This window comes from Dromiciops gliroides, chromosome 5, assembly GCF_019393635.1.
Source record: "Dromiciops gliroides isolate mDroGli1 chromosome 5, mDroGli1.pri, whole genome shotgun sequence".
Lineage (NCBI taxonomy): Eukaryota > Metazoa > Chordata > Mammalia > Microbiotheria > Microbiotheriidae > Dromiciops > Dromiciops gliroides.
The window spans coordinates 164,961,974-164,976,249 of NC_057865.1; the positions used below are offsets into that span (position 1 = coordinate 164,961,974).

Below are 14,276 nucleotides of genomic sequence, written 5' to 3' on the forward strand. Positions count from 1 at the left end.
TCCAACTCCTTCCCCCTTTTCACCTCCCCTCCATAAGCTTTTTTTTTGGATTCCTCCATGTGAACTACCTCTCCCCAGACCATCTCTCCCTTTCTCCTTCCCCCAGTCTATTCCTCCTACACATCAACCCTATTTTAAAGATGTCATCATGGGTTAGTTAGGTAGCACAGTGGACAAAGCACCAGCTCTGGACCCAAGAGGCCCCGAGCCCAAATCTGGCCCCAGACATGACACCCCACCCTGTCTCCCCAACAAAGAACAAAACATAAATGCTTTACAAATATTATCCCTTCATATTCAATTCAGACATGTGTCTTCTGTGAATTCCTTACTGAGATAGTTCTTATGAGTTTGAAGTATTATCTTCCCACGTAAGAATGTAAACAGTTTGATCTTTTAATATCCCTTATGAAGTCCTTTTCCTGTTTACCTTTTTATGCTTCTCCAGGGTCTTGTATTTGAAAATCAAATTTTCTATTCATTTCAGGTCTTTTCATCACAAATGCCTGAAAGTCCTCTTTTTCATGGAAGTCCCACTTTTTTTTTCTGAAAGATTATACTCAGTTTTGCTGGGTACATGATTCTTGTCTGTAGTCCCAGTTCCTTTGCCCTCTGGAATATCATATTCCATGCCCTCTGGTCCTTTAATGTAGATGCTGCTAGATCTTGTTTTAGCCTTATTGTAGCTCCACAGTATTTGAATTCCTTTTTTCTAGCTGCTTGCAATATTTTCTCCTTGACCTGGGAGCTCTGGAATTTGGCTATAATATTCCTGGAGGTTTTCCTTTTGGGATCTCTTTCAGGAGGTGATCAGTGGATTTTTTCAATTTCTATTTTGCCTTCTGTTTCTAGAACATCAGGGCAATTTTCCCTGACAATCTCTTGGAGGATGGTGTCTAAGTTCTTATTTTGGTCATGATTTTCAGGTAGTCCAACGATTTTCAAATTATCGCTCCTACGATCTGTTTTCCAAGTCAGTTGTTTTTCCAAGGAGATATTTCATATTGCCCTCTTTTTATTCAGTTGGATTTGCTTTACTGTGTCTTGGTTTCACATAAAATCACTAGCTTCCATTTGTTCAATCCTAATTCTTAGGCAATTATTTTCTTGAGAGAGCTTTTCTATTTCTTTTCCCATTTAGCTTTTCAAACTTGACTTTTTTCTCATGACTTTCCTGCATTGATCTCATTTCTCTTTCCAGTCTTTCCTCCATCTCTCTAAATCTTCCTTCTATCTCTTTCTTTCTCTTCAAAGTTCCTTTTGAGTGCTTCCATGGCCTGAGACCAATTCACATTTTTCTTGGAAGCTTTGAATCTTGGAGCTTTGACTTTGTTATTATCTTCTTCTTCTGAGGGTGTATTGTGGTCTACCTTTCCTCCAAAGAAGTTTTTGATGTTCTGCTGCTTTCTCTGCCTACTCATCTTGGTCATCTATTTCTTGGCTTTTAACTCCTTCTTAAAATGTAGCACTGCTGAGATCACAGAGGCAGTCGCGGCGCGAGGAAGTGCAAAGGACGGAGGGACCACCGCCACCATGAGTCTCTTAAACAAGCCCAAGAGCGAGATGACCCCTGAGGAACTACAGAAGCGGGAAGAGGAGGAATTCAACACCGGGCCCCTGTCGGTGCTCACACAGTCAGTGAAGAACAACACTCAGGTTCTTATCAACTGCCGCAACAACAAGAAGCTGCTGGGCCGAGTGAAGGCCTTTGACAGGCACTGCAACATGGTCCTGGAGAATGTAAAGGAAATGTGGACGGAGGTACCCAAGAGCGGCAAAGGCAAGAAGAAGTCCAAGCCAGTGAACAAAGATCGTTACATTTCCAAGATGTTCCTGAGAGGGGATTCAGTCATCGTGGTCCTCAGGAACCCACTCATTGCTGGCAAGTAGTGCAGCCAGAGACTCCCTCTCCTGCCCAGCACCTGACTCAGCCCAGTGGAGAACTCCAGGCTCCCCATAGTTTTCCTTTTGTGAATAAAGCCTTGCTCTTTTTTCAAAAAAAAAAAATGTAGCACTGCTTCCAGGACACACTATTTGAGCTACAGCATGGCCCAGGGAGTGATTGGACTTCTTCTTAGCCTGCCTGGCCTATGAGTAACCACAGCTGCTTTCTCTTTGACCCGGAAACAGAAGTCTGATTGAACTCTGATTCTCTATGGTAGGAAGCTTGGTGTGCCTGTGCCCCTCCCCCACTGGGCCACCACCACTCGATTCATCCCACTGGTTCAGAACCAGGGCTCTTTGCCCCAACTCCAGCAGAGACTGCCTCCACTTCACCCCGACCTACTGCTGAACCCCCTTACCAGTCCGTGATCAGAGTCTCAGAAGTTGCTAGCACTGAAGACTCTGAGGCACTCTGGAAGCACTATCTGTTCCTGGCTGGGTCTGGACTGAGCGCTGAGCTATTCAGTCTGATCAGTAGGTGATCGCAATTGCCCTCTTTTACTGAAAAATAGTCTGCTCTGGTTTTGTTTGTTTGTTTGACCACATTATTTGGGAGTGAGTGGATGGGTTTATCTGGAGCTTGTTGAGTGTCACAGCCTCTCCTCCACCATCTTCCCAATGAACTCTTGATTGGGGTGTCTGACCTTGGGCCAATTGTTGCCAGATGACATGATCAATGAGAAAAGAAGGAGTAAGGAGTCCACCTTCTCCTCTTCTTCCTGAAGGGGTCTTAGTCACGTTACTCCAACTTATCAGGGCTTGGCCCTTTAATGTCCCCAAGACCATGGCTAATTTGTTCACCCTGTTGCAATGTCCCTTTCTGACATCACTAGATGGGTTTGAGATTCGACAATTATTTTAGCACCTTGTTGCTACATTAAAACCTTGTTATCTATGACAATTGTACTAGAGGAGTGGGAATCAACCCGTCTTCCCTACATAAAGGTATATGAAAGTTCACATGAAGGAAAACGACAGGTCTATCAAGTCTAAAAAATAATCCCATGAACAGGAAATGAATGAAGAGCCTTTAGGATATGCAGTAGCCACAGGAAACAGAAGTGCTGAAGTAATTGTTGCTCAGAGATACTCTCATCATTGAGTTTTACTTACAGAACTTCCCCATTTCATGCTGGGTTGAAAAAAATACCCATACATTAACCAAAAAAAAATAAGATTAGGCCATTGCTCCCTGTGGAGAAACAGGAAATCAGATATCAAATATATTTCTTGGCTGGATTTCAAATCCTTTTTTGTCTTGCCAGACTTATCTCATCATTCCTCTTCTGGTACTGTCAAGCAAAAGTGACCTATTAAGTTATTCCTTGAACTCAATATTCTACTTCACATCTCCTTCCCTTACCACAGGCAATTTATTCCTTGTGTAGAATGCATGCAATGCCTAAGTTCACTTATTAGATTCTTTACTTTTCCTTCAAGTGCCACCTTTTGCACTAGTGGTTCACACACACACACACACACACACACACACACACACACACACACACAAACCAAAAAACCCCCAATTTTTTATTATGTATCCCTACTGGTGGAAAAAAAAAGAGGGTGGTGGTGCAGGTAGGTGATGCAGTGGATAGAGCACTGGGCTTGGAATCAGGAAGACTCATCTTCCTGAGTTCAAATCTGGCCTCAGACACTTACTGACTGTGTGACCCTGGGCAAGTCACTTAACCCTGTTTTCTTAAGTTTCTTCATCTGTAAAATGAGCTAGAGAAGGAAATGGCAAACTAATTCAGTATCTTTGGTAATAAAACCCCACAGGGGGTCACAAAAGAAGAAACACAACTGAAATGACTGAACAACAACACTGGTAAAAAATATTTTGAGCATATATAAATATTTATTCATAAATTATATATGTATCACTGTGCTAATATGTCATATACATCATAAAATATATATAGTTACCTCTTCCACATCATGGGGGTTGGGAGATGGCACCCCTCTGATCTGGAAAACTGAGTAAAATTTTTTGGCCCACCCTTCATACCAGAGAAGTCAGAATTTTTTTCTTTTTCTTTTATGGGGTGTTTATAGTATCTCATTGTAAACTTTGGGTTAAATATTTGGTTATAGGCTCTGTGTTGTCTGCTGGCCTTCTCATGTCATCTGTGGCTTCCATAAAACTCTCCAAAAATTCCCATTTAATTTCTTATTCTGACCTGCAATATGTGGGAACTGCGATGGGGAAAGTCACGACATGGAAGGAATAATTGTACAAAATAGAAATAAAAAGATGACATGACCAATTTTTAGAAATACTTTAAGTTTTGAGTGAAATATATTCTTACTATCATGAAATATTTAAATACTTTATTCTAGGGAAAGCACTACAATTAAATATCTTTCTTTTTTTTTGAAGACATTGGTTCAATACTTTGTGAGCCAGCAATGTGCTACAATATGCTGAAAGCAGACACTAGTAAGAGAGCCACCCTTTGGGTTGTGGGACTTCTGTTTTTTCCTCATGATATATCTTAGGTTCCTTACATGATATATGAACAGAATGAAGGTGTCAGTGTTACTGCATGTATTAAATATTAGCAAGCCTTAATTTCTTTCTTTTGTAGCATCCCCTTGGGAATGTGTGATGAAGGGGGCTTCCTTCCCCTTTAGAATAGGCAGATATCCTCAGACTACTTCCTGTTTGCCATGAGGACACTTGCAATTGGCTTCTGAGCTGAAATTTCATGGACATGATTAAGTGTATCAGAGAGTAGACTTAGAGGGCAATTAAGGTCTTTGTCTCCTGCCAGCCTTAGGTAGAAGGTTGACCCTGAGCTCCAGAGGTTTGGTTGTCTCAACAAGCTGCAAGCCATAAGCCTGTTGTGGCTTGCTAGACAAGCCTGTGTAGGGGATGGGGCTGACTTCTGTTGGTGTCTTCTTTCCTTTGGTGGAGGGCCTTGGGAGATCTTGAAAGGCAGCTGGCCTCTTCCCCCTTCTTGGATACCTAAGCAATGGGATTGACTATTGGAGCAGTTATAGTGATCCAGAAGACAGGCCAAGAGGGAAAGAGTCATCCAGGGAAAGGAACTAGCCCACAGGGCATGGACAGAATTATATGTTTAGTGAAGGTGAACTGTATCAACAAGGTCTGAGTATTAGTCTTTCACTTAATTGTAATCATTCTATGATTATTGCTTAGCATTCCTCTTCCTGTGTGGGAATAAAACCAGCTGTTCTATATCCGATTCATGTTTGTACACTAGGTATTGTTTTTTCTCCACTCCCTTCTTTCATCCTCCCCAACCAGGGATGACCCATTCTACTGGAACCAAAAATAGAATTGCTCCTCAGGAATCTGAGGGGGGCAGGGCATAGAATTGAAGCCCTGGTAGAGTCTAGTTATCCTGTTGATCAGATGTGCAATCCCAGATCCATGAACCCCAGGCAAACCCTGAGAGCAGGTAAAGGATGGATTGGCAAAGGTCCCTCCTTATGGTCTCAGCCGAGTGGTTGACCTGACTTGCTTCTGTGCTAGGCTTTGTATTGATTTATTGGTTGATTCAGTTACTTATTATACTTTAACAATGCGCCAACTGATTGATATACACACATCATTGTAAAGTTGATGTCAATCATCATCGGCCTTTAATAATAAATGGATGTGAATCTTAATGAGATTTTTCCAAAAATGTTTTGTAGTACCTACCATTTTGTTTATACACTGTCTGAGAGAGTCTGAGTCATTTCCAGATACTTCTAAAATGTTTCTATGGATCACGAGTTCTAAGTAGCTCAGTTTTAGCTTTGTATTTTTTTAAAACTTGATTAGCTTTTCTAGTTGAATCTCTCTGTGCAATATGATTCATGGTAAATCTACATTTTTTTCATGCAAGTTTGCATAATAAAGAAAGTTTCCTTTCACATGTAGATACTGCTGCACTATAATCCACTTATCTTGAATATTTTTGATCAGGTACAAGCCTCCTAAAAACTGATTCTGCTATAGGTAAATGACAGGTACCCAAAGAGCACAGATCTGGTTCCTTTTGCTTCCATTTTTTATATCCAGTGCAGGATATGTGTGTTAGACCTAATAGATTTTCATAAATTACTTACTTAATCAGAATTTATAACTTATTTTTCTCAAATGCATTCAGCACAAGCCATACCTTCCTTTTTATCATATCCTGTTCATCAGTAATATTCATTTTCTGTAAACAAATCCTGTAGGGCTTGAGTAGACCTTAGATCTTACTCATGGCAGATGGGGAGTACAGAGTGTGTGGTTTAGCATTACATTTACTTAAGGAAGTCATGTTATTAGAATTCTAGGCGAGAAAAAATAGTTGATTGGATTGAGACTAAGTTATTAGAAATAACTGCAGGAATACAGAGGTAGGCTGACTGCAGTGACTATGATGGAAGACTGATTTGGAGAATGCTTAAAAATAGCTCCTCTTGGGGGCAGCTAGGTGGCGCAGTGGATAGAGCACCGGCCCTGGAGTCAGGAGTACCTGAGTTCAAATCCGGCCTCAGACACTTAACACTAGCTGTGTGACCTTAGGCAAGTCACTTGACCCCAATTGCCTCACTAAAAAAAAAAAAAAAAGCTCCTCCTACGATATTGCCTTATTCTGCATCTCTCCCTTTAACCTGCCCTTAAGTAAAAAGGCAACCCTAATTCTTCAGGAACTTTATTAATTTCTTCCCCTAGGAAATTATATTGTCTGGTCAGTTTTAAACTTTTCCTCTGAAACAATTTTGTATTTACCTGGAGATTGCTTATATGCCAAACTATTTTCTTGAGTCATAGAAATTTTATAGGAACATTTTTCTCTTAGGTCATCATTCTTCCTTCCTTCCTTCCTTCCTTCCTTCCTTCCTTCCTTCCTTCCTTCCTTCCTTCCTTCCTTCCTTCCTTCCTGCCTTCCTGCCTTCCTGCCTTCCTGCCTTCCTGCCTTCCTGCCTTCCTGCCTTCCTGCCTTCCTGCCTTCCTGCCTTCCTGCCTTCCTTTCCGCCTTCCTTTCCGCCTTCCTTTCCGCCTTCCTTTCCGCCTTCCTTTCCGCCTTCCTTTCTTCCTGCCTTCCTGCCTTTCAGGGTCCTGAGATATCTGAGCTGTTAGTGTTATCTTCTTTTATAGCAGTTTCTAAATTTAGAAGCAGATCTAATTCTTCATCCAAATGATTCACAGCTGGCTGCAATTGGATAGTGATTTTTCTAACTAGTCTCAAAGAACATAGCCCAAGTCTATCTTTACTTACTGGTGCTGGGTAGCTGACAACATCAGAGATCTGGCATAGGACATCTTCTGCTAAGTGCATTCTTTCCTCCTTCCTCCTCAAGCCGACTATTGGACACAGGATGGCAGAACCTACTAAACCTAGACTACCCTTTCCACCAATACCCCAGTTTGATTCCTCTCTTTCCCTCCAAAGAGTAGCAGAAGATGGAGTTGACCAGGCTAGTGCAGGAGCCATTCCCAATTCTCTAGCCTCTTTCCTACTTAGATCCCACTAGGATCTCCTTTTCCTAATGTCATGGGCACAGGTTTCTCCAGATCCCTGACCACAGGGTGGACATGGCCCCTCCTACTGCCTCAGTGAGTAGGGAGTCAGCAACCACAGTCCTTCCAGTAAGATGGTGGACAACTAGGCTTTATTAAGTACCCTGCCAGTGTGTCAGATAGATCCTAGAACACTGCCATCTATATTACCAAAGCAAACTAAGGACTTTTCCATCTGCTCCACAGCTGACTTTTCTCATAGTATATGTATTGTCTTTCAATTAGAATATGAATTCTTTGAAAAGAGAGGCTGTCTCACTTTTCTATTCAATTTCCAAGCACTTAGTACAGTGCTTGGCACATAGTAGGTGCACCCCAATGCTTTTCCATTCCCTCCATTCCATCATCATATGAGAGATTGGCTCCAAGGACTGTTTCCTCTGCATACTTAGCTCCTCACCATCTTCCTTTTTTTTTTTTTTTTTAAATTAACGTGGAGTTCTAGAGGGACTATAAGCCTGGATTAATTTATTTAATCAGTCTTGAAGGACTCAGTCCAATGACTCACGGTCCACATACAGGGCCGAGATCTATTTAGGATATCCTTCAGTTTTCTATTCTTCTTCTGAACAAGAAAATAGGAAGGACGCCTGCAGAGATAAGTAGGAAATTGGAATTGGAAAGACTCTATGATTTTTGACCTTTATTTTCTATCTTTCTCTCAATATTTTGATATACATCTCAGTTAAAGAAAAAAAATTTTTGAAGTAGTTTTCCTATTCATAGTTTTCTATTAGTTTTTCTCTTGGTCACTTGCAGACCTGTTTGTCACCGAAATTATTAAATTGGCAACCACTGGCATTTGCAACATAGGTTTGTTTTGTTTTTTTAAATAGAAGTGATCAGTGAATTCTTTTGATTGGAACTTTGTTTTCTGTGTTCAGAAATTCTGTGCAATTTTCTTATATTTCTTTCATCCAGTGTTCAGGTTTTTTGTCATGTTCTTCTGGGAGACTTATAATCTTTAAGTTTTCTCTTTGAATCTTGTATTCAAGATCAATGTCTTATTCATAAAGAGATCATATTTTCTTTTAACATTGTTGAATTTCTTCTTTTTGGCTCTTCACTTCTGTGTATTTGGATTCTCAATTCATTGTTCTCTCATTAGTTTCTTTGGTAAGGTTTGTTCTGCTGTGTTGGCCAACAATTGTGCTTTCACAATATTTATTTCTCTCTTAAACCATTCAGAAACATCCTGGTATGGTCTCTCAGAAAGCCATAAGGTCTTCTTTCCCATGAGGTATTGATTCATTTTCTTTTGTGACACAATATTTATTCATAGACGTTTGTTCTCCTTTAGATAACCTAGAGGCCATTTTCCCTTCCGTTAGTAATATCTTCCCTATTCTTTTATTTGCTTGTGCTCAAGGTCTTTCATTTTTTCTTCTTCCTGAGATCTTTGGTAATTTTTTTCTTAATATTCCCCTATCACTCACTGTGTAATTATTTCTCCTTTGATAGCAGTTTTCCAGGGGCTGCACCTCAATGTTCTCTCAGCATCCTGCCACAATAGGCAGTTCACAATTCACTGGCCTTGGTTTCTGTCCCAACTGACTCCTGGGGGGTGATAGAACTAGCCCCAGAGGATGCAAGCTCCTTTTACTTCAGGCCTGGTGGATCCATATACACCCTGGCATCCTGCTCATTTCCCTCTATTTCTCAGTTCTGTCTGAGTACTATTACCACACAAAATTCCGCCACACTTCAGTCACAGGCAGAACAAGCTTTTGATTTTTGGTATTACAGGGAAGAGTGGGATTGTTGTTGTTCATCCTTCATTCTCTTTTTAAAAATTTTTTTATTTTTTTGTGGGGCAATGAGGGTTAAGTGACTTGCCCAGGGTCACACAGTTAGTAAGTGTCAAATGTCTGAGACTGGATTTGAACTCAGGTACTCCTGAATCTAGGGCCAGTGCTTTATCCACTGCTCCACCTAGCTGTACCCCCCCCCCCAATCCTTCATTCTCAAAGATGACCAATGACATCAAAAGGGAAGGGTAGAGGTGAAGCCCATGATGGTTGGTGGGGTAGAAGGTGCTGAGTGGTCACATTAGGGATCTACAATAAGTCTTCTTGTGTTTAGTTCATTGGGTCATTACTTCATTAGGTTCTTGTCTTAGACTGTGGAGCCTGCTGAAATTGCTTTATCTCACACATAATTCTTATTTTGGAGAGTTTGGAGAGAGCACGAGAATTGAAGAGTACCTAATACTTTATCTTGTTGGTCACATGACCTCTATTTACTTCCAGTCAGTAAATTAGTCTACAAGCTTTTAACACTTACCTTGCCCCAGACTGTGGAGATACAAAGAAAGGCAACAAACAGCTGCCCTCAAGAAGCTCACATTCCAGTGAGGGTAATAACTACAAACAATTACATACATACAAAATATATAGAATGTAAATGGAAGGAAGTCAGAAAGAAAGAGGTGGGTGGTGAATGGAGGAAATAAGAAAGGCCTCCTGCAGAAGGTAGGGTTTGAGCTGAATCTTGAGGGAAGGTAGGAAAGCCAGGGAGTGTGGTTGAAGTAGAATAGTATTCCAGGTATGGGAAACTACCAGTGAAAAAGCATGAAGTATTTTGTTTCAGGTAACAGCAAGTAGACCAGTGTGGCTTGATGGTAGACTACATGGAGAGTAATAAGGTGTAAGAAGATTGGAAAGGTACAAAGGGACCAGGTTGCTAAGGACTTTTAAGGAGGTAATAGGGAGCTATTGGAGTTTATTTAACAGGGTGGGGATGGGAAGAGTTGACATAATCAGACCTAGCCTTTTTTTTTTTAAATTTACTTATTTATTTAGAATTTTCCCCAAGTTACATGTAAAAAAAACCCCCAAAACAATTTTTTTCACATTGATTTTTTAAAACTTTAAGTTCCAAATTTTCTTTCTCAATGTAAGTTATACATGTGCAGTCATGCAAAATATCTTCATATTAGTCAGGTTGTGAAAGAAAAGACAAAATAACTTTAGAAAGAGGAACTAACAAATAAAAGTATACTTCAATCTGTATTCAGATACCATCAGTTCTTTCTCTGTTGATGGTTTGCATTTTTCTTACATCCTTCTGATATCATCCTGCTCATCATTTCTTTCACAGGTACTATTGCTACCTGTATTACCCTCCATATTATTCCCTCCCCTTGATACTCTATCTTCTTTCACCCTCTCCCTTCTCAAAAGTGTTTTGCTTTTTGCTGCCCCCTCTCCCAATCTGCCCTCCTTTCCTTCCCCTCTCCCCACCTTATCTCCATCCCCTCCCACTTTCCCTCAGGGAAAAATATATTACTATACCCATTTGAGTGTGTTTGTTATTTCCTCTTTGAGCCAATTCTGATGATAGTAATGTTCACTCACTCCCTCACTTCTCCTCTATCTTCCCCTCCATTCCATAAGCTTTTTCTTGTTTCTTTTATGTGAGCTACTTTACCACATTCCACCTCTCCCTTTCCCTTTCTTCTAGTGCATTCCTCTTACCCCTTAACTTTATTTTAAATATGTCATCATGGGTCAGCTAGATGACACAGTGGACAAAACACCAGCCCTGGACCCAGGAGACCCTAAGCCCATATCCAGCCTCAGCAGCAGATGATCCCTGCCACCTTTTTAAGCTGTCTTTGACTGGAAAGTGGTCTCACTCTGTTCTTTTGTGAGTTTTGCTGCTCCAGAATTTGGCTTATGGCTGTAAAAAATTAATTGTTATTTGAGGTTTTTATGACCCCCATCTATTGGCTAGAATTTTAAAAGCCCTGGCACACGCACTGGCCTGGGGCAATGGCATGGTGCTCCACCCACTGGTTGTAGCTGTTGCCATGGGCCTGGCAAAATTATAATGACTGGAAGCCCAGTGAGGGCAGTCATGTGACTGTCAGTCAGGGCTGCCAGTCAATTGGCTTGGGGCTGTGTGTGATCAGCCTGGGGTCTGCTGGGAAAGAGAAGGGAGGAGTTTCACCATTCTAGCTTGAAGCTGGAAAGCGACAGGACACAGCCGTGTCTTCTTAGCTGATCCCTGGGTGGTGGTGTTATTCAGGTCTTATCGGTTCCCTTTCCCCATTTTTTTCCTTTCCCTTAATTCTACTGATCTTGCTTGTGTTTTTAAGTTCATCCTTGTTAATAAACCCTGTTCTGTTTTTGAGGGAGGTTGTTGGTCTCCTTCCTTGCCCCAATATTGTGGTGAACTGCTTAGCTAACACTCCCCAGTTAAAATTTGGCCCCTACATGGCATTTTCTTTCTTCCTTCCTTCCTTCCTTCCTTCCTTCCTTCCTTCCTTCCTTCCTTCCTTCCTTCCTTCCTTCCTTCCTTCCTTCCTTCCTTCCTTCCTTCCTTCCTTCCTTCCTTCCTTCCTTCCTTCCTTCCTTCCTTCCTTCCTTCCTTTCTTTCTTTCTTTCTTTCTTTCTTTCTTTCTTTCTTTCTTTCTTTCTTTCTTTCTTTCTTTCTTTCTTTTTTCCATAGGTATGCAGATGGATTTGTTGGGAGCTTGGAGACTCACAGTCTTTCCTCTACCATCTTGGCTCCCAGACCTAGGCTTTTAGGAAAATCATAATGGCAGATGAGAAGGCTATTGCAATAGTCTACTCAAGAGGTGGTGATGGCATATGCTACCAATAAATAACAATAAACAAGCATTTATTAAGTGTGTACTATGCTCTAGACACTCTGCTAAATGCTTTACAAATATCTCATTTTTTTTTAACCCTGGAAGGTAGGTGCTATTATTATCCCCATTTTATAGCTGAGGAAACTGAGGCAAACCGAGGTTATAAGTGACTTACCCAGGGTCACACATCTAGTAATTATCTGAGGATGAATTTGAACTTAGGTCTTCCCAACTTCAGGCTCATAATGGTATTCACTGAACCACTTAGCTGCAATCGAGAGAAAGGAGGGAATGGACTCCCCTTTAACCATTCTTTAGCCCAGCAAAAGTGGCCTTACATACTACTTCATTTCCCCCATCTGTGTTTTTGCTCCTTACTTCCACTGCTTAGAGTTCCTTGTTTGCTTCAAGGCTCAGCTGAAGTGCAACCTTTCACACGAAGCCTTTCGTGCTCTCCCAGTTGTTAGCGTCTTTCCACTAAAATCATCTTATGTCTAATTTTTATATGCCATATACATGTAGCCAAAGAAAATGGAGCCATGTAAATTAGCTTTTAAAGCACAGAGAAGAAACAAATGAGAATTGGATTCTGGGTAGTTCCTAATTATGGGAGGGAGCAGGGAGTTGGAGAGAGAAAACCTTTCACTAGATTTCCACATTTTTTTTTTAATGTTTTTTTTTTGGTGAGGCAATTGGGGTTAAGTGACTTGCCCAGGGTCACACAGCTAGTAAATGTTAAGTGTCTGAGGCCGGATTTGAACTCAGGTATTCCTGAATCCAGGGCCAGTGCTTTATCTACTGCACCATCTAGCTGCCCCGATTTCCACATTTTTTAAAAGGTTGGTCACTCTCCAGCTTAGTATGAGTGTTTTGGTCCACGGAGCTGAGCTTGCCCTGATGTGAGACTGCCATGCTTAATCTCCAGGGCTTTGGGGCTAGACAACTGTTTTACTGTTAAAATTAAAGTAGAAAATTTCCTTCCCCAGACTAGAAAGAACCTTATAATGGGAGATAAGGGGAGAAAAGAGTGATGCTGTTTGCTTTGTAGAGGTTGCACTATGTTCTGTAGCTTTTAAACACAGACACACAGACACACACATGCTTCTGTTATGTAGGAGGGGGTGAGGGGACACTTGGAGAATAAAAATTCAGAGACAAGTATGCCAAAACCTCTGAGGACTGACTTCAGCAAAGAGCCTGGGAAGAAGAGAAGCTTGTTTTTCAGTCATGTCCCACTCTTCATGACCCCATTTGAGTTTTCTTGGCAAAGATATTAGGATGGTTTGCCATTTCCTTCTCTGGCTCATTTTACAGATGAGGAAACTGAGGCAAACAGGGTTAAGTGACTTGCCCAGGGTCACACAGCTAGTAAGTATCTGAAGTCAGATTTGAACTCAGGTCCTCCTGACTCCAGGCCTGGCATTTCATCTACTGTGCTATCTAGCTGCCCCTTGAGAGGCATGAGGAATGATTAACTACATTGAAATATATAGAGATAACAGCAGAGAGAAGATGCCAGGTTTTGTTTTGTTTTCTTTTAAAATTTATCTTTAAATTTTGATTTAATCTAAAGCAAAGCTTCTTAAGCTGTGGGTTGCAACCCCATGTAGTAACTGAATGTGAGGGGTCATGAAAAATTTGGCAAGAGTAAAAGGTTATATATAGGGGGGCAGCTAGGTGGTGCAATGGATAAAATACCGACCCTGGATCCAGGAAGACCTGAGTTCAAATCCAGCCTCAGACACTTGACACTTACTAGCTATATGACCCTGGGCAAGTCACTTAACCCCCATTGCCCCACAAAAAAAGGTTATGTATACCTATATACCTGGGGTCATGTAAACATTTCTCAGGCAAAAATGATTTGCAAGTGGAAAAATTTTAGAAGCCCTGGTCTAAAGGGTCTTGGACCAGAAGACTGGCTGGCTGAATCAGGTCCTGTGAAATTTAAAGGCCAGTCTCTACCTCTATCCTATTTGAAAACATGATTTTTATAAATGATATCACACCTACATCCTGTTAACACTAACAGCACCCATTTATATAGCACTTTAAAGCTGATAAAGTCCTTTGGCAAGATGCTTTTTGACACCCTGCCCAAAATAACCCTTTCCATAGAAAAAAGTCATACTCATGCCTTTCGTTTTTTATAGCACAGATATTGCTGATAAACACTGTCACTCATTGAATTCTTTCTCTTGAAAT

General features: G+C 41.0%; 1 protein-coding gene across 1 annotated transcript; it reads left to right on the plus strand.

Moving 5' to 3' along the window:
• Nucleotides 1-1,490: 1,490 nt before the first annotated feature.
• On the plus strand, nt 1,491-2,007 carry LOC122729132 (small nuclear ribonucleoprotein Sm D2). The gene has a single exon (XM_043967824.1). It carries the CDS (start codon nt 1,534-1,536, stop codon nt 1,888-1,890), a length of 357 nt encoding a protein of 118 aa, XP_043823759.1. The 5' UTR covers nt 1,491-1,533; the 3' UTR covers nt 1,891-2,007.
• The last annotated feature ends 12,269 nt before the right edge of the window (nt 2,008-14,276 follow it).